This window comes from Gossypium hirsutum, chromosome A13 (assembly GCF_007990345.1).
Source record: "Gossypium hirsutum isolate 1008001.06 chromosome A13, Gossypium_hirsutum_v2.1, whole genome shotgun sequence".
Taxonomy (NCBI): Eukaryota; Viridiplantae; Streptophyta; class Magnoliopsida; order Malvales; family Malvaceae; genus Gossypium; species Gossypium hirsutum.
The window spans coordinates 100,331,869-100,351,678 of record NC_053436.1 but is presented as its reverse complement, the minus strand read 5'-3'; the positions used below and the strand labels follow the sequence as shown (position 1 = coordinate 100,351,678).

At 32.2% G+C, this 19,810-nt stretch overlaps 1 protein-coding gene across 4 annotated transcripts; it reads right to left on the bottom strand.

The window, feature by feature from the left end:
• Window positions 1–433: 433 nt before the first annotated feature.
• On the bottom strand, window positions 434–16,263 carry LOC121212517 (structural maintenance of chromosomes protein 5). 4 transcript variants are annotated; one of them, XM_041085425.1, is made up of 30 exons: window positions 15,929–16,263; window positions 15,330–15,507; window positions 15,100–15,253; window positions 14,478–14,551; window positions 12,697–12,846; window positions 12,515–12,619; window positions 12,299–12,444; window positions 11,745–11,856; window positions 11,483–11,638; window positions 10,762–10,883; window positions 10,525–10,669; window positions 10,377–10,442; window positions 9,002–9,130; window positions 8,814–8,912; window positions 8,517–8,688; window positions 8,300–8,445; window positions 8,036–8,099; window positions 7,818–7,942; window positions 7,575–7,652; window positions 6,224–6,296; window positions 5,474–5,577; window positions 4,623–4,739; window positions 4,475–4,552; window positions 3,081–3,180; window positions 2,948–3,002; window positions 1,915–1,963; window positions 1,745–1,832; window positions 1,579–1,651; window positions 882–985; window positions 434–778 (listed from the first exon to the last, which is right to left on the bottom strand). In XM_041085425.1, exons 1-30 carry the CDS (start codon window positions 15,964–15,966, stop codon window positions 723–725), a joined length of 3,156 nt encoding a protein of 1,051 aa, XP_040941359.1. In that variant the 5' UTR covers window positions 15,967–16,263; the 3' UTR covers window positions 434–722. The 4 variants fall into 4 exon arrangements, 3 of the variants coding, with proteins under 3 accessions (XP_040941359.1, XP_040941361.1, XP_040941360.1); XM_041085426.1 differs by lacking the exon at window positions 434–778 and having other exon boundaries at window positions 876–985; window positions 1,745–1,822; XR_005907785.1 differs by lacking the exons at window positions 434–778; window positions 882–985; window positions 1,579–1,651 and having other exon boundaries at window positions 1,800–1,832; window positions 4,475–4,565.
• Between the last annotated feature and the right edge of the window lie 3,547 nt (window positions 16,264–19,810).

Here is a 19,810-nt window from a genome sequence, read left to right as displayed (position 1 = left end):
CAGCTACAAGAACCGTAAATATATCAATCATCATACTGCAAAGTCCTACGGACTGTTGATTTCTAATGCAGGAAGCAGCAAGTACTTAAACAGCCCACCTTTTTCTAATTAGCATGGTCTTATCATCTTTAAAACAATTAGTAATCACATCCTACCATCTTGGACAGTGAAGCAATTAATTTACTAAATAGTATAACTTACAAAAAAATTCTTTCTATTTTTTTCTTTTTGTTATGGCAAGAATATTCCCAGCCATTTAATAAGATAATCTCTATTCAAAAGGTAGCACTGGAGGTATCAGATTTGGAAATGTTCATTCTAAAAGGAAAATGTGCTTGCATTCACATTTTGTTTACTTGGAGCAGTTTAAACATCCAGAATGCCCTTAACCAGAAAATTTTCACTAACAGCCTTACACAATTAAACAAGTTGAGAACGGGAAAAATAACAAGATATTTCTCAGAAAGAACAAAAATACCATCTTTACACCTGAATCAAGTTTGGCGCATTACAAATAATAAAAAACCATACACCTACTTCATGATTCTAACCATCTTTACACGGACCAAAAACCCACACAATGAAGCTGATATGTTCTCCCAAAAAGCTGCCAATTACAATACAAAACCTCATTTTCATTTTAACTATATATCCTCAACAATTGATTGTCATCTTCTCTCCTCTCTGTCCTATACATCCTCAGCGGGGATGATGTTTCATCATCAGCGTGTTTCTGCTAACCCTGCAATGGTGCTCCAGCAGTCTCCATTTCTCCATACTGAATTACAACAACATGTAGACATATGTATGAGTTCTCTTAACAAAAATTTGTATCCTACTACTAATTGAAACCACACAATGGCAACCGTGGGTGTTTTAACCTTTAGAGGGTTCCTCAATCCAGGGACCGTTCATTATATTCAGAATGCTACATGCCTCGCTGTATTCCAGATCTGGTAGCAACTTTGGTGTAAGTAGGAAACACCTGCCACAATGTTTAAAACAAACTTCAATCTACAACACAAACACGCTTTTACCAAACTGTAAAAAAAAAAAAACATCACATTGTTCATAAATGTAGAATCAACAGCAACTAGCACTATGTACAAGAGAAAGATAATTGGCATATCAACAGCTACTACTAAATTTTGGACCATGAAGCTTGAATTTAAATATACATATATGAACCTATTTTAATCAGCCTCACCTCTATCAATCATTAAGCCAAACTAGTTGATTTGGTCCACAACATCAAAATCCTTATCAATTAAGGCCAGTTTCAGGTTGTTTTTTTTAAAAAGGAGAAGCAACTTAACACTCGCATTATCATCTGTTTTGAACATTTACTTCCCAGCCTAATCCGATTATCTTCATTTTTGTTATCTATACTGATGATCAGCATAAACCCTAAACCCTAGTTTACAGAAAAAAAAAGGTGCAAAGTATGTATAGCAGTAACTTTTCAATGACAACTAAATTTATAACACAGCAGCAAGTTTTAACCATTAGCCAAATCAAGGTCAATAAACTACAGAGTTTAAAAAGAAAACAGCATCTCCTGCTTATGTTCATGCTTACTGTGGGGTGTTCGGTTGGCTGGCAGCCTGTACTAATTGCTGAAACATCTTTCTTTCATTAATGGGGTCCATTCCTGGAACAAGGAAGAAGACAGAAGAATAATAAATGAGGATTTTTATGCAACACGTATCTGTAACATGGTGTGTAGAAGTTGATTCAGGCTTACCTTGGTTAATCTCATCAACCACCCTAAAGGGACAATTAGCGAGATCTTGAAGAGAAACAAGATAAAGAATAGTTGAAACTGAACGTTCCTACAAAGAGGAAATTCAAAATTGCAGCAAAAAAAATGCTATTCCAAATTGATTCATGAATTACAGAATTTGATTGAAATACCCCTCCAGATTGATGGTGAGCACTGAGAACTTGAAGTTGACCTGCTTGCCTGATGGACAACACCAAAAAAACAAATCAAGATTTAATAGTATTAACCATGAAGAAACATAAATCACATAAGAAATTCTTCAAGTTTTAAAGGCAAACATAGTCTTGGAATCAATGTATATCATATAACAAAATGTAGTGAAGTGACACCCAGGGCATATAACTTACACTAGTCCTAGACAAATAAATAAACATAAAGAGTGCTTCTCTCAGCTAACAAATTATTAAGAAAGATATAAACGGTATTGGTCTAAAGACAGGTGTTTGATAAAGATATACACCATAAATGGGCATGGTTTAAATATTTTATGAATGAGCAAGCATAATACTATAGCTATTCTGTTTTCATTTATTCCAGTCCAACTGCCAAAAAAAAGTGATCAATAGCATATGAATATAATAGTGGAATCACATTCAATAGAAAATGTCCTTTATATGACTTTAATATGATAAATCACACTAGAGTTGCATTTATTTGATAGGCGATGAGAAATTTAGATCAGGAATTATCAAGTTAGTATCATTGCTACCACTCAGGAAAGCATCTAAGATTATTAAGCATGAGTGACCTTGATGAGAAGTGTTTATTTGCGAATGGATTCCAAGCAGGAAAACAAAAAGGCCAAAATTTAACATTCAAAACACTAATCTCAGTGCCTTAATGTTCAAATATTAACCTGTAAGACAATATCTGATTCAGCTATTTTAAAACCGGAACATGAATAACAAATGGTATCATCCATTAGTATAATGATATTTATCGACTGCATACAGTCTTTCAATAGTGCAAAGATCTCCCATTGAACATTAAGCTATTACATTGAAAAGACTTGCAAATTGCAATTGATCCCACATAGTAAACATATCCCACACATCACTCCGAAACTGAAAAACAGACAAATGTGATGTTTTATTTCAAAATGCATAAAGCCCATACTAAAGATTCTGTCATATTGGTGACATAATAACAAGTTCAGAAACCCACCTGAACTTCACTTTTACAAGTATCCCAAATTGATCAAAATCGGTGTCATGCTCATCTGAAAGAAAACATTAAATCAGAACAGGAAACCACAGGTAGCATGTAGTGAACTCTAAAAGGTAATAATATATGATACCCAGTGAAACTTCTCCCGCAACTGCCATCTCTTGGAAGTTACGACTGAAAGTTTCATTTATCTGGCTAACAAGATTTCTCAATTTTGGAAGCCAACTTCCCTGCATGTAACAGTTACAAGATTTATTGAGGTATTAAACAAAATTGAGACCAATATCTGTAATAAATAGAAACAATGCCACAGGCACCAAACTGTTATAAAATCCAGAGAGGAACGAATAGTCAACAGAGTGATTCAAATAGGAGTAGTCAACAGAAAAAATAATAAGCCTCCAAAAGCTTAGATGACAAGTTACCTAAGAGCTTAAGTTAATAGGAAACAGTACAACCATATTGAAGTTTCAACAGCAAGCTGTTAAATGACTTGCAAAAATATAATATGGCAATAATGAATGACATTTGAAAAATATTATGTTAATCACTAAAAAACCAAGTCTTTTAGGGGAAAAAGTTGAAACAAAATAATAATTATCAAATGATCATATCAATCTCTCTTTGCTAAAAGTAGAATTCAAGGAAATAAAAGTAGAAAAAAAGGCAACTCCTCCAAAAAGAAAAAGTGTTAATGTAATCTCTGGCCCCTGAACTTGGCAACTAGATCCACTTTGGTACTTGTACTTTTCTTTGTCCACTTTAGCACCTAAACTTGACAACTAGGTCCATTTTGGTCTCTGAACTTGGGAAACATAAAAGTTTGATAATGTGGCACAATATCAAAGTGATGAGATGGCATAATCTCAGAGTTCCACGTCATCAAACCTTGACCTATTTGCCAAGTTAAGGTACCAAAGTGGACTAGAAAAGATACAAGTACCAATATCGACCTAGTAGCCAAGTTTAGGGGTCGCAAATTATGTTAACCTAAGAGAAAACTCAGATGAAGAAGAAAGAGAAACTGCAATGTAAGAAAGAAGAGAATTTCCAACACCCCCGAGAAAAAGGCCATCATGCACCTATTCTAATCATCACTTCACAATATGAGGTGGAATTTACTCGGCCACATGGCACATCAATTGACCAATTGGCATGCCACTATACACATTAGGACACATTGATAGACAGAATGGAAGTTTGGGTACTGCATTGAACATCTGTCTTAGCACATGCACCACATAAGGTCGTTACCTTGAAGAATTTCCTTAATGTAGGAGACAAATGGGATATTATGCCAAAATTAAAAACCATAAGCAGGAGAAGGAAAAGTTGGAAAGAGGAGGTAAACATGTTACAAAGAGACAACTGCAAAGTCCCTTTTCCAAATAAGGCATGTACTTTTCACATGCATCGCACAAACATGGTAATTATTACCACAAACCGCAGGCAGTAGTATCATCAATTTTCATAATGCCACAACTTTTCATAGTTACAACAAGAACATAAGATGGCTTCTCTCACCTTCAGAGCATGTATCTCAGCTAAGCACCTTTGTAGTTCCTTGCCATCTGACTCTAGTTTCGCAGAAATGGTTTCTATCTGTGAATATGCACTACAGATGAGATTTTAGTAACATACCAAAGAAAAAATGAAGATGACACAAAAATACCTGACGTCTACGATCTTCATATTCCTGTAGTATGTTCTGGTTTAGGAAAACAATAGAATTGGCTTGAGAAATGTTGTCTTGTATAGCAGCCTCCAATTCCTCAATTGTAGTTGGCATCTTCAGGTAAACTAGGAAGAATTAATAAATGGAAAGATCCAGAGAACAAAAAAGCTCAACCAATTCAAGTTGAACTGATGAAACAAACTAGTGTTCTAGAAGAGATTTTTGAAATAAACATTTCACATATATTAATATTACATTTGAACAAAAAGGAAGAATCTAGATGATCTATATTCCTATTTTAAAACAAAGTGAGAAAACTGTGAAATCAAAATTACCCAAGGAAAAAAAATGAAACTTGTTATCTAATCTCATAACCGAACAACAAGAAGAAAGAATATTCACTGACTGCAAATTTCAGCCCCAATTTGTGGCAACAAACCTTGATACTCATAAAAAATTATAAGGACCAATTACACATGCACTGTAGTCTATTAGTTAACCTGTACTCTCCAGTCATCAGCTTCAAATATATATATATTCTCTCCTGGGATTGAGTCCAAGCTTATGATGTTAGCCCGTATTCTCCGGTGATCAGTTTCAAATATATATATAATCTCTTCTGGGATTGAATCAAACTTATTGATTAATTGTCCAGCAGAACTGCTTTTCTGTGGATTCAATCCATACTCGTCTAGAATCACAATAGTGAATTTGTGAAGAATTTAGCACTGAAGATGAATGAAGTTTTACTCATCCAAAATTGTAAACCGGGAAAATAGGTGCTCATAACAAATTCGAAGGAATAATAAATTTTCATGGTTCTGCTTCAACCCAAAACAGAAACAAACCTGAAGAAATAACCTTTCAAGTTCAGGAGTAATGATGGCAATTGATTCAGCATTTCTCTTGGCAGCCAACAGTTGTTGAGAATAATCCTTTACATCTTGTTGACCTAATCAAGAAGAAAACTGGAAAAAGTAAGTTTTTTGGAAAACAATATTTCACACACAAAAGAATTCCAGGTAATCATCATTCCAGAATATCCTAGTTTAGTAAATAAGTAAATCATTGTTTTTTTTTTTTTCAGTCAACAACATTCACGTTAGGCTATATAAATAAACAAAAAAGTACAAAGATTTCAATCATAAAGAGATTTTGCTTATATCTGAGAAAGATGTTGCTTATATCCTAGTTTAGTAAATAAGTAAATCATACAGGAATTGCCTACTTCAAGGTACAGACTGAAATCCAATCAATTGAAAAAAATTATATACTCCACCCAAAGTATCCATCCCTTAAACATTTACATTAGCATTAACCTAGCAAAGAAATGCATTTATGTAAAATATTTTACAAAAATATGAAGCAAAACAATTCTGAATATTAAATTTGTGGCAACAAATGAACCTGGAATTATTTCCAGAAACTATGAACTCTAGAGAATAAGAATGTTCTTTCTTTTGGCAAGATGAGAGTAAGAATGTTCGGCATATTAAATGCACAAGGCAAGCCATAATGCAATCCACCTTGCCAGCTTTCCATCAAGAGATGAACCTAAAATTACATTTAAAGAAAGAAAAAGGAAACAAATAACTCACAATTCTGTAAATTCACTGATGCCTGGTAAGCAAACTTCTCTTGCTCCTTGAGATTGACTTCTGAGTCTATAATCTATAACATTGGAAGACCAACAAAAACCAGGGATTGACGAATTAGAAATACAAAATTATGTAGTCAATAACTTATGCCAGCATTCTCTGATCCCTAAAGAAATTTCCATCCCCATCCATGAAAAAGGAAAGAAGAGAATTCAAAATTTTTGGTCAAAATTTTGTAATAGTGCTGATGTGAAACAGATATTAGACACCAGATAAATTTCCACATCAACTCCAAAAATGCCACATGTAAATAGGCAGAAATCCAGACAGCTTTCCATCAGGATAATTTACATTCTATGTTACTGAACTTAACATCAATTTTTCATGCAAGTCACAAAACTTCAATTTCATCAATTTATATCAGACAGCTTCTATTATTAAAAAATTTGATACTAACGCTAATTCCATTAAATAATTTGAATATGAAAGCTGTCTTAGCATGCATACTTGACTTATTTTCTAAATAGAATCAACTTTGGGAATTCATATTGACCCAATGTATGCATTTTGAGCCAAGTTTTCCATAAGAATTATCTAACATAATTAGCATAAGTGACTTAATTTGTTAATAATAGAAGTTCAGTAATGTAATTGGAGAAAATTAAAGGTTTGTGATCTACAAGAAAGTTGATGCTAAATTAAGTGAACTAAAATGTAAATCACCCCCTTTTATTGACTGAAAAAAAGCCAGGGAGAAAGAGAGAGAAGATGGGAAGGGAGAAACAATAGTGCAGCGAAGTACTAATATAGAAACAGTGAACAAAAAACAACATAGAAATTTTAATGAGAAAAAGGGAAAAAGGAAACAAGGGAGGACAGAAGCATCAAATTGAGCCATCTGATCCAGGTGTCCTATCAACAAGATCTGGTGATTAGACAGATAAACTGGGAAAGTTAAACAATAGAGTGAGGGGGTGGAGTGAAATGAGGGTGAGAGGTAAAGAAGAAAAAATAAGGAAAGCCGAGAAGCCGAACAGCAGCCAGCCACCCAGGGCAAGAGAGGAGGCTAGGAGGTAGTAAAATTCAAAAATGAAAATGAAAATGAAAATGAAAACAGAAATATATAAAAAAAAATGTAAGTAAATACAAAGAAGCCATTTGCTCAACCAATGGCGATAACAAGGCAAATTTTATGAAGTTTGTTCTGATGACTGATGATGAATAGATGGACATTTGACACATGACAGTTTTGTGACAGATGAAAAATTAATTGTAAAGAAATTGTTATCACAGTTATTTCACCAGATCAATAGGGGAGAAAGTTACTCTTGCATATTTCACCAAATAATACCTTTGCATCATATTCAATGGAGGCCATATGTTTTTCAGCATAACTCCATTTGCAGGAAACAGCTTCAACCAGCAAATCCTATTAAAACAAAAAAGTAAGAACTAACAATACAAGAACAAAGGAACAGAGTAAATACACATATACTACATTACAGTGAATGCCAGTGCGTAACTTGTTTCAGACAGAATTTCAAATTATTGTCCACTAACACAACAGAAAACATGTACTCAAACGCATCTTTACCTTAACTTTAATTGCATGTTTAAGCCGCTCTATATTTGATCTTGCAGCTTGCTCAATGAGCTTATCTACAGCTGTTTCTATATCACCACTTCTCTCCAAGGATACTAATTTTCTTTTCCTTTGTTCTACATTGCATTTGTATAAACAATTATTGTAAACAAATGATAAGGAGGAATAAGAAAATTTTCGACAGCAACCAATGAAATTGCAGAACTTACCAACGCAGCTTTCCAAATCTTTTCGTTTTCTCATTTCCCTTCTTGCAGTTTCAACCATCTCCTCCTGCAGAAAGAATGAATTAGATATATGTGGAAAGATAAGCTCCACAAGACAATGCTAATTTGAGATTTATATTAATTGCAGACCATGCATATAAAATCACAAAATAAAGCAAAACAAAAAAACACATTCATGTATTAGCATAGAACATTTGGTTAAAAGCTTTTATAGAAAATAAAGTAAACTCCATTCTTATAGCATACCCGCTGTTTTTGAAGTTTGGCTGCTTCATCTTCAACCAGCCTTTGCTGAATCTGAAGTGATTTTATGCCTTCCTCCGCATCAGCAATTAACTTTTCAAGCTCATTCTTTCTGGACCTCATATTTTCAATTTCCCCACTATCCAAACCTTTAAAAGAAGTAACTTAGAAATTTCCAAGTTTACGATTTGAGGCCAATCTAGAAAGGGTAAGGAAATACCATACAGTAGAAGACGTGAATCATGAACAGGTTCTACTCTTGCTGACATTTCATTATCACCATATCTAGAAACAGACCAGTGATAGTGGTTTTGTGGAGTCCAGAAATCTAAAATTCCCAATTTTTTTGCAATATCATCAGCTTTCCTATCAGTTTTGTCTGACCCAATATACTGATAGAAGCAAGTGAAAGCAAGAAAAAGGATAAGATATCAAAGGTTTAAATACATTAAAAAATTACATCTTTAAATTCGGTTGAAATATATATATATGTTGACCAAGGAAGTTCAAGGCGTACTGAATGCTCCAGACCAAACTGTGAGGTCATAACATCCTTTACGGCAGCGGGAGCATCAAACACCTGATCGAGCCGGGAATATATGCCCAGATCATGCATCTGCTCAGTTACAAGAAGACATACACAAATGTTAAGCTGCTAGGGTCTGCTTGGATAAAAAACTGAATTGGGCCATTGGTAAGAAATACCTGCTTAGAAATTTCAGAGGGTGCTTTCTGACCAGATTCTTCTCTAACATAATTTAGAATGGGAACATCAAACGGCTGCAGGTTGTTTACAAGAAAATCCCTATCACCAGAATCTTGAGTAATAAAAGACTGAAATCAAAGAAAAGTAAACATTACAAATAGCAGATCATTATTTCCTATAAAATAGTAAGTGCAAATCTCACAGTAGCTGTTGAATTTTTTGAGTAGGTAAGTAACGTAGTAATTTATGGATTAAAATGAAAACAAAAACATAAGACAAGTACTGAGACCAAAGAAAAGATATACTAACAGCATAACCCATAATGAAAATAAAGAAAACAAGATAGAGTAAGTTCTATAATAGGATCTAGAACGTTGGATCTGTGGTACAACATTTCTAAACCAAAGAACATTTTCTTTCTTGAGCAATCAGGTTTTATTTATTTTAAAACAAAATTTGGAAGATACCGTTACAGGCCAAAATGAGACTAGTGCTCATATTAAGTTTAGTTAAAGCCAAAATTTGAAAACAGTAGACCAGTGTTTCCTATGTCCATGTTCTTCTCATCAAAGAAAGAAACTTGACAAGAAGTCAAAGGGGAGGTTGCATCCATAAATAAGCCAAACTTTGAAGGGCTCCTACACAGGCAGAACCAGATTCTAAGAAAAGTGCAATTTTGACCCATGATGTTTGGCTTAGCACTAATGAGCTACAGTTAAAATTTTAATCTTCAACTTATGAGTTTCAAGCCATTGTTTTGGCTTCAACAAATAGTTCAATAGGGGCTCATGTTTGGCTTAGAGCTCACTTAACTAAGTCAAGCCAAGTTCAAAACTCTTAAGCTCGGTTTAACTGACTTAAATTTAGCAAGCTGGTCCTCAACAAGGCAAAACTTAGCTAAGCTACATACTGCATTTTGGCAATTAGGGAAAGATTTGGAAGAAAGCATCAACTTACAGCCCCTTGCATACATGAAAATACAGTATGTTTGGAGATGTGAATAAAGATTACAGTTCATCTCAATCTTGTTTGTTCTAAATTACTCTAAGTTTTAATGCAGAATTACTTGACTAATCAGCATCATTTCTACCAGATCTTTTACCAACATTTTCTAGCCAACTTCCTTGTATAACCTAGGACCCCGAACAGTAAAAAGCCAAGTACTGTGTGCAACATGAATAAACCTCATACAGGACAAAGTAAGCACATTTAACTGCAAATGCAACAGGGATTCTTAGCCTCTGCTTGGACATAAATAAACTCACAATGAAAAAAGTGAGCAATGGAATTTTGTAACCTCTGCTTGTTAGTGTTGAATACAAGAAAATATATAAAAGGAAATTTAGAAAATAAAGGCACAATGTTAGAGCATACCTTCCAGATGTAATGAGCAACGTGGCCTTCCAAGAACTTAGCATGGACCTCATTTGAGACGTTCACCTAAGTTTTGCATTTACAGAGTAAGGAAATACAGATATATTATTAGTAATATACACAATAATTTGAATTATGAAACACGTACCTCAAGCAATACGGGGCCATAAACGTCCTTGTTCAATTCCTTTCGATGCAATTCCAACCACTGATAAGCTTCAAATATCTTTTCTGCACCAGATTTCTTTAAAGCATGAAGAAGTTTAGTTTTTGTATTCTCCATATCTTTCAAACTGCAAATTTTGGAAAATATCAAAAAATTCAACAAATGAGTCAAATATTTTCAAATAGCAGAGGAACAGAACTTGAACCATTTAAACATTACCCATCGACACAGTTCCTTAGGGTTGTTTTCATTAGGCCTAGAGATTTTTCCTTCTCCTTCTTCTGCTGCATCATTTGATGAGCAGAAGAAGTTAGCTCCAGAATTTGACTTTTCAATCTCTCCTGATGAAAAGAAGTTTGAAAAACATCAGAGGCAGGATGTAAAAATTTCCAAAAGTATACAGCAAATGAACATCAGCAATATATTTTGAGAAAATAAAAATATTAAGCTGAGCTATCCTAATAAATTCTTCTGAGCCAATATATATGGCCAATTGTCTTCGAATAACAATTTCAGCTCTATGAAAGTGTAAATTAATACTACCAATGTCCCGAAAAGAAAATTAGGTCATCTTCCCAACTTCATGGAAATTTTTCCCATTTACCAAAAGTAAATACCAATTTATTCTTTATTTCACAATCAAGTTTGAACACGTTCACCATATTATCAATCGCCACAAATAATCAAATATTAAGGGCAAAAAGACAAAGTTAAGCAAAAAAAAAAAAAAAACCAACTATATCGCTTGAATTTTGCACTTAGAATAGAAGACTGGTACATCGGGAGAGAAGTAGCTACAATTTAGAATAGTATCTTTTAGAAACAGATAACTATACGTCTGTTATGTATAAATCATGGTTTACAACCACTTTATGCAGTACCAAGCTACCTGAGAGATTGCAAAAAAGTAATAACAAAAAAGCCAATAAATATGACTTACAATTTCCTCCTTAGGAGGCTCATATGCAGGCAAGTTCTGAAGATCCCTTTCAGCATCAGCAAGTTTCATTTTAGCCTCTATAATACTTTGTTTGCGACAAGCTTCTTCTCTCCTCAAATCTTCGATTTCCTTATATTTACTCCGCGCTTGCACTGCCTAAAAGTGTGGAATTTATTCATTATATCAATATAAATTATTCAACCACTCATTGAACTATATACAGAAAGCCTAACAGCAAAAGGCTATGACAAGTTCAACACACCGCCTCATTCTCTTTCTGCAGACGATCATTCCGTTTCTTAATATTTTCATTCATGAAATTGCTTATGCGTTTACATTGATCATCCAGCTTTGTTTTCTCTTGCTTTTGTTTTCTGCAACCATTAATTTTTTTATTGAATATTCTCACTATAATTAGAGGAAATATAGCAATAAAAAAGATCCTCAAAGGAAGGGCTAAAAGCATGTAAGCATACAAATGAAAATCTTAAAGATCAAGATTCAAAGGACTTAGCTATAATGTCATATAGAATGTCCTATTAACAAAAGAAAAACATGATCATATAGTTGATTTAGCAATCACTAATCATCATGATAATTATAATAATAATCTTTCTAAGAGGAAGAAAACAATTGAAACAGAAACCTATAATTTTAAGGCTGAAATGTGGCTTTAGTTAAATGTATAATGTCTAGACATGGAAATGAACAGCAATCCACAATAAGACGTATCGCTTATCGAGCAATATATTTTGCATAGGAAGAGAAATGAGTGCTTCAGTTATCAATACAATCAAAATAACCAGGCCATCATACTCTATGGGAGCTTTGAATTCATTTAGCATCTTTGCAGCTTCATTCAACTTCTTTTTTGCTTCTTTTTCCCTCTTTTGGGCTTCCAAGTATTCAATTTTCTTCATATCGTACTTCAGCCAAGGCAATTTCTTTTTCATACAATCAACCTAAAATTTACCACAAAAATGCTTCAGTATGTTACGGAGCAACAAAGATAATAAAAAACAAAAGGCAAACCTTTTCTAGAAGTTCATCTCTTTGGCGAACACGCTCAACATCTTTTTCTTGCTCAGCATTAAGAGCTATCAGCTGTTTCAAACTATCTCCCATTTTATCTACAGCCTAAAACAAATAGGGTGAAGTTCAAACACATTGGATTATAAATCAATAACACCAAAAAAAATAAAGTTCGAACTCACTTTTTTATATTTTTTTAGTTCACGGCTTTTTTCTACAAGGGCAAAATGCTGCACTGGAAGTTGAGGATCACCAACTGCTTTTTCAGTCTCTTCTAGGAGCTGAATGGGAGTTAATTTGGCAAACTCACAAACCCTGTCTTGTGGTAAGAACTATCCCAGAAAAGAACCACCCAACCCCCAAAAAGGACATAAAGTGATATCAGAAACCAAATACAAGGAGAAAGGAAAGAAGAAAACACAGGTACTTGCAGGCAGGACACATACTAACTACTTCCAAGTTCCAATCATGAAATATAAACTTGTATCCAGCCAAGTAACAGGTTAGAAGTACCAATATAGATTGATAGTATATATTGCTAGAATTTGAATAAAGATAGTGGGCATCCATTAATATCCACCACAAATACGATATGGTAAAGCAAAACAAGGGAGGGCAAAAAAGGACATATGTATTTGTGTTTAAGACTGAAGTCTTCAAATGTTATATAGAGGGTGCTATTCATTAAAGCCTGATAATAAACAAATGTATAAAGTGCAAAGCTGAACCCCTCTAGCTTGAATATTAAGTCCAAGGTTCAAACCACTTAAAGAAATGTTGATTTTTGGAAAAATAATGGAACTCTTTTAGACTCTAGCAGGTAGAATCAGCATGAGATAATACTATTACATCTCATGGGTCTTCGATTTGGCTCTATGTTCAGCAACTACTTGTTTTTCCCTTAAAAAACAACCTCAAGCAAAGAAGCAATATAGACCATACTCTTCCTCCTATATAGATATCAAAACCCTAGAATTCATTGACAAATGTTGCAAAAGACAGATTGTAAGACAGTCCTTTCCTCTGAATTCTGCTACTGTTATCTATCTGTAAAGCTTTTTATCAAACTATTGAAGCAATGAATCAACCCTGTTGAGAATGACACCTTACTATATTTCAAGATATTATTTTAAAATGTAAACACGGAAAAGTCCTTATGGTTAAAACAGAAATCATAACTGTCACCAGCCCATTTCCAGATTTTTTTGTTCAGTATTGCATCTTGCCAATATTCAACTGCTAAAAGCAACAAACAGAAAGTATGAAAAGAAATACAGCTTGAAAGGAAATTCTGTGGAATACGACATATAATCTTGTTAACAACTATTTAAGAGACTGTTTCATTAGATTGCATAATGCCTTCCGAAAATCAAGATTTGCCTAAATTAACTAAGTCATAATCCATTGTGACTCAATAGTTTCCCTTTCTTTCAATCAATAATTGTTGATGAATCATCTTACCAAATGTCTTATTCTTGTATATATAGTTTACGTTTTCCTTTTATTTACGTATAAAAAATCAGCTAAAGAAAATAAAATAAATAACTAAAGAAACGCAAGGCACGCTTTTACGTGCCTTTTGTCACAAAAGGCAGCCACCTGATCAAAAGCACCTTACTGAAGAGCTGTGAGGCAGTTTGCTTTATGTAAACCTTAGAACCTAGGCAAACACCTTGACAACAGTGGAGTGAAGCTACAAAGATGGTTACAGTGACCACCTCCAAAAGAAATTTTCATTTATATCTATACTTGTCTCTCAAATAAAATTTATGTAACAGGCAAATTGGATATGGAACTAATAGGACAAGCAAGTACCATATAAAACAAACTCAGTAGACAACAAGCACAAAATCACTGTAAAATGCTATGTCACTCAGAAACACCAAATATGCAAATTCAGTCATGAAATTGAGTTAAGAAAGATAATACATGTAATTTCCAAACTGTAAGATCCAAAACTCACTTGCGTCAAATTGTTGACTTGGATATTGAATTTTTTAATTACTTCCAATACCTCTTTTTTGGCCACAGATTTGCCTGAAATCAGCAAATCATTGGTAAGTAAAACCATATCACACATTTTTTTCTCAATTTCCTTCTTTGTGGTAAGAAAAATACTTAATCAAGCCTATAACACCAACAGGTAACTTCTATATAGAGAGAGAAAGAGATATCCAAGCAAGTAATCTATATGAAACTGGGACCATATACAAAGAAAAATACAGCAAAAATATATATATATAAACAAGATGATAGGAAGTCCTGGAGGAAAAAAAAAATCAGAATGCCTTATACACAAGATAAAAAATACTAACCACTGAATTTAACTAAAAACACTCAGGTCAGTTACAGGTCAATTCAGTAAAAGTGAAGAGAAGCTTCTTTGCTATGCAAAATTCTATTACAATAAATCACAAAATATACTGGAAACTTGAGAAATTCAAGCACAAGTAGCTCATAAAGTTAACTTTATAGCCCCTTTCAATCGAATGCAAACGTGACAATAAAATGTATATATATATTCCATGATTGACCAAAATTGTTCTTATAGAGAGTGAGCCATATCAATAATTTTAACATCTAACCATTGTAACACCACTCTGACTTGTTGCGTGTATCAATTTTACGGACAATGGTGATCTGCTCTTCCTTAGTGTAGCCCCTCAAGGAAATCTTAATATATCCCGAATCTTCCCCACGCTTCACATATGCACCAATGCTTGTGGCCCTCCCAAGCAGCTGTACAGAGTCAAACACCCTCAGTTTTAAACACCCTACAAAATATAAGCTATAGAATAAAGCAAAGAATACCAACCTGAGGTTCACCGCCAAGGCAAAGTGCAATAGCACATACAAGAGAGCTCTTACCAGAACCATTTGGCCCTATGACAAGGTTTAACCGAGGTCCAGGTTTGCATACCAAGTGATTGAAGGTCATGAAATTATGCAGCTCAATCTCAGTAATATTTCCTGGCAAATAGTCATCTTCATCCCTGATAAAAAAAAGTAAAAAATCAATTTATCCCTATAGCTTGTTCAAAATATGATAATTAGTAATTCATTAATAAAAGAATTCCGAATTCCCTTTTTTCTCGCATTTCCCTTCTCCCCCACGCACATTTTTTGGGGAAACAGACAGACAGAAAAAAGGCAAAAATCCAAAATATTTAACTGTATCTCCTCTTATCACCAACAAACCAAAATTCGAAATTCAAGTCCTCATTTTTCTCTCAACCCGAACCTCCGCTCCCCCACATTTTTCCGATCTTTTTTCAGTAACCAATTGTGACACTGAATATCACTATAAAAAAAACTTTTCAAAAACAAAAAACCCTAATTTTCGACCCCCTGAAGAATACAGCAACTAAAAAAACACTTAAAAGCATAAAAGAAAAGTGGTGAGAGCATTATGACCTTGAAATTTTGGGGCGTTTGACGCGAGGTTCCTCCATTAGAAGAACAAGAAACAGCGAATCAATCAGTCAGCTGCAATTAGAATGGTGACTTCAGGCAATGGGAATGTATTTAAGAAAAATCAATTGAAACCGTAGAAGATGATTGAATCAGATCAATAGTTCATGGAACTAGAGAAACCCTAATTTCCCAGACACTAAATATGGCGGGAAACAGATCAGCCGAGCTGAAGGAAGTTTCTATTGACCAGATTTTCTGTTTTTCATTTTTATAGCCAATAGTCATAGAGTTAAATTTTTATGTTTTTTAATCGTCCTCGCGCTCGAAAGAGGGAAAAGAAATGCAAAATTTACAGTACTACCTGTCAGTGTTTTGGATAAAAATGTATATATATAATTTAAATTAGTTGAACTTCTGGTAAAATTTTTTGTTCGGCCCGATTCTACTTAACTTTTTTACTGTTATCTTGTTATTATATTTTTATTATTTTATTATTTAGATATTATATAATTATTTTAGTATATATTTATTTTAATATTTTTAGTATATTTAATTTATTATATTTTTTAAATTTATTTTTATATAAAATGTTATATGCAAAAATTTTAATAGGACGGATGAGGCTTAAGTTTAACATTTTTATTTGGGTAGAATTTAGATAAAATTTTAGACTCATTTTTTGAGTTATATCCAGACTTAAAATTTTACATTGATTTGATTTATGATTAAGTCTAATCTTTACTATTAACGTGATTTTGGTTTTAGTAATTAAATTACAAAAACTTTTAACTTTATTTCCAATATTTTTAAATAGGTTCTGATATTTTAAAAAATATTATTTTTTTAATTATCATAAATTTGTATTAAATAATTTAATAAATATAATTCTCTTCATTTATAAAATCCCTCTATTTGATCCTGCATCATAAATGGAAATTATGGTAAACATATTTGCCTTGTTGAAAAGCAGATAATAAAAGCATAAACTAAATGTGATGTTAAAAAATCAAAATCTTGCTTTGAAAGAAAATCAAATCAATGTGGGTGTTCAACTTGTTCAGTCCATTTTATTTGGTAAGATAAAAAATAATATGAAAAAGGTTGTTCATATATAAAGCTGGGAGTTTATATTGTTTTGGTCCAATATCTCACCAACGACTAGAGATAAAGCTGCCCTTTATGAGATGCGCATGATTCAAACAGACACTCAACGCAGCAACAAAGTGAACAGTGAACAGTAGATGTAATTACGAGGTGCAAAAATAAATATCTACATAATTTAATTTTTTTCATATTTGTGGGATCTTGTTCAAAAAAATAATTTATTATATTTAATCTCGTACAAATAATTGTTAAGTCTTATCACATACTAACGTAGAAACCTCACATTTGCATAAAAAATTTAGAACTCTCTCTACTTTGTAAAACTAGCTGACTCGCTCACTTCAATAAACACTTCCTAATAGACAAATTAAGTGTTAAATTCTTGGTACATAATATCTATGCAAATCTAAAATATAAAACTTTTTGGACTTTCTAACATAAGAACCAACCACAATCACAGTCCCCACCAAAGTAACAGCATTAGGAATATTTTAAAGATATCTCTGATAAGTCTTTAAATTTGACAATTTATTTGCTTATTTTAGGGATCTAATTTACTTGATTCGATTTAATCCATAATGATTCGTTGCTCCAAACGATCAATCTTCAAATATAAACTAACATACTTCCAAAATATACATTACCCAAATGTTTTGTTTGAAAAGATTATCAATTCCAAATATGACAAGCTATGAAAACCTAAACCTAAGTAATGTCAAGTGCAATTGTAACTGGTCAATATCAATGCTTTCGTAACTGCCTTTTAACATATTGTAATTAGATTTCCATTCAAGGATTTGTCATGTAATACAACCCAAGATAGAAAAGGAAAAACAAAAGCAAAGAAAATTGCCAATAAAATCTTATTGAGTCAACCTTGACAACACACAAGTTTCAATTTCTCGTTATACTGACGTCTATTGACATCTTGTTGTTTCATCTTCTTTTATCTACATAATGTGGTATTTTTGGAGTCGCAACATTTCTTGTCGAGCTCACAGGTTAGTGGTATCCACAATTAAACTTGAGAATCACTTAGGATGTAAGAAACGTGTATTGAGAGGTTAAATGCACTAATTAATAAGTTACTCAATTGACTTGTTAGAATTGCCGATAAAACTTTTGATGCTCATCTAATGCACTTTCAAAAACATGTCATTTTAAAGATAGTGCATCACCGAAAGTATGATGGTGCCGTCGCAATAATAAATATACTTGTTTAGGTAAGTATTTCAAATATCTAATCACCATAAGAATATAACATGGAAAATTTAAAGCACAACCCTAAAGTTAACAATTAGGTCCATGATTATGAATGCGACATATTGACAATTTAATGAATGAATTTAAACTAAGGCTAGCTAACTAAACTAACAAGTTCCCAAAATTACCTTTGAACTGGATATAGGTGTACTGAATACATCAGTGATCTAATCCTTTGTCCATCGCTAACAATTATGTTTACACTATTTCTATATAGTATAGATGTCATAAATCCCACATTCACTAAAGGACATTTTTATATTTCGCACTTACACTATAAATAAGTGTTAACTTTCTCACTATTTTTGTAATGACCCAAAATTCACTGGTATCAAAAAAAGTACATTATCGGGCCTCCGTCTTAGTAATCCAAATTCTTAAATATTTATTAGAAGTAATTATGAGTCTAGGGGTGTGTTTAATTATGTTTTGATTAAGTGAATTTAGCCTAATTAAGAAAACTTAGGAAAAAGGACTAAATTGAATAAGGTGTAAAAATTTAAATATAGATTAAAAGAAAATAAGAGGGACTAAATAGGAAATTAAGCCTATTCCATTAAACACTTATAAAAATCTTAGATTTTTTTAATTAAATATTATTTAATTATAATGTATATTATTATATTATAATATTGTATTTATATTAATTATAAATAAGATATTATATTATGAAATAAATCAAATAGTGATAAATGTAGGGTGATAAAATGGTACATATGTAATAATAATATTTATACATTTGTAATATGTTTATTTAATTACCGTAAATAGATTTTTATTATATTATAATATAATTTAAAAATAAATAAGTAAATAAATAAATTTATGCCAAATGTATGGTGATGATAATGTACATGTGTAAAATACATATTAATATATTTGTAATTTATTTATATATTTTCTTAAATAATAAGTAAAAGATATTTATGTATTATATTATTATTTATATTATGACATTGGTATTGTTATTATTATTATTATTATTATTATTATTATTATTATTATTATAAATTAAAGAAAGACAAGTGTATGGTGATGATAGTATACAAATGTAATAATATATATGTATACATTTGTAATACAAATATTTATTTAAGTAATAGATATTTGTTAAAAATATATTATAATGTATAATTATAAATAGGTAAATAAGATAAAGGAAATGAAAAAGAAAGAAACAAAACAAAAAGAAACAGAGAGCAAACGAAAATAGGAAGGAAAGAAAAGGGAAAGAAAGATAAAGGGAAAATTGGAGATTTCAAGCTTGAAGCTTTAATTGGTAAGTCAATTAAGTCCTTTTTACTTAATTTTGATGTTTTAGAAGCTTTAGAACAAATTTTTGTTGAAATCAAGTTGAAATTTTGGAAATTCTTAGTTTTTGAATATAATTCATGTTGAACAAATTGATGAATTAGGGGTTTAATTGATAGAAATTCTAGTTAGAATTGATTAAAGGATTAAATTGTAAAGTAAGCTATAAGTTTTGCATAGTAGGGACTAAGTTGCAAGAATTTC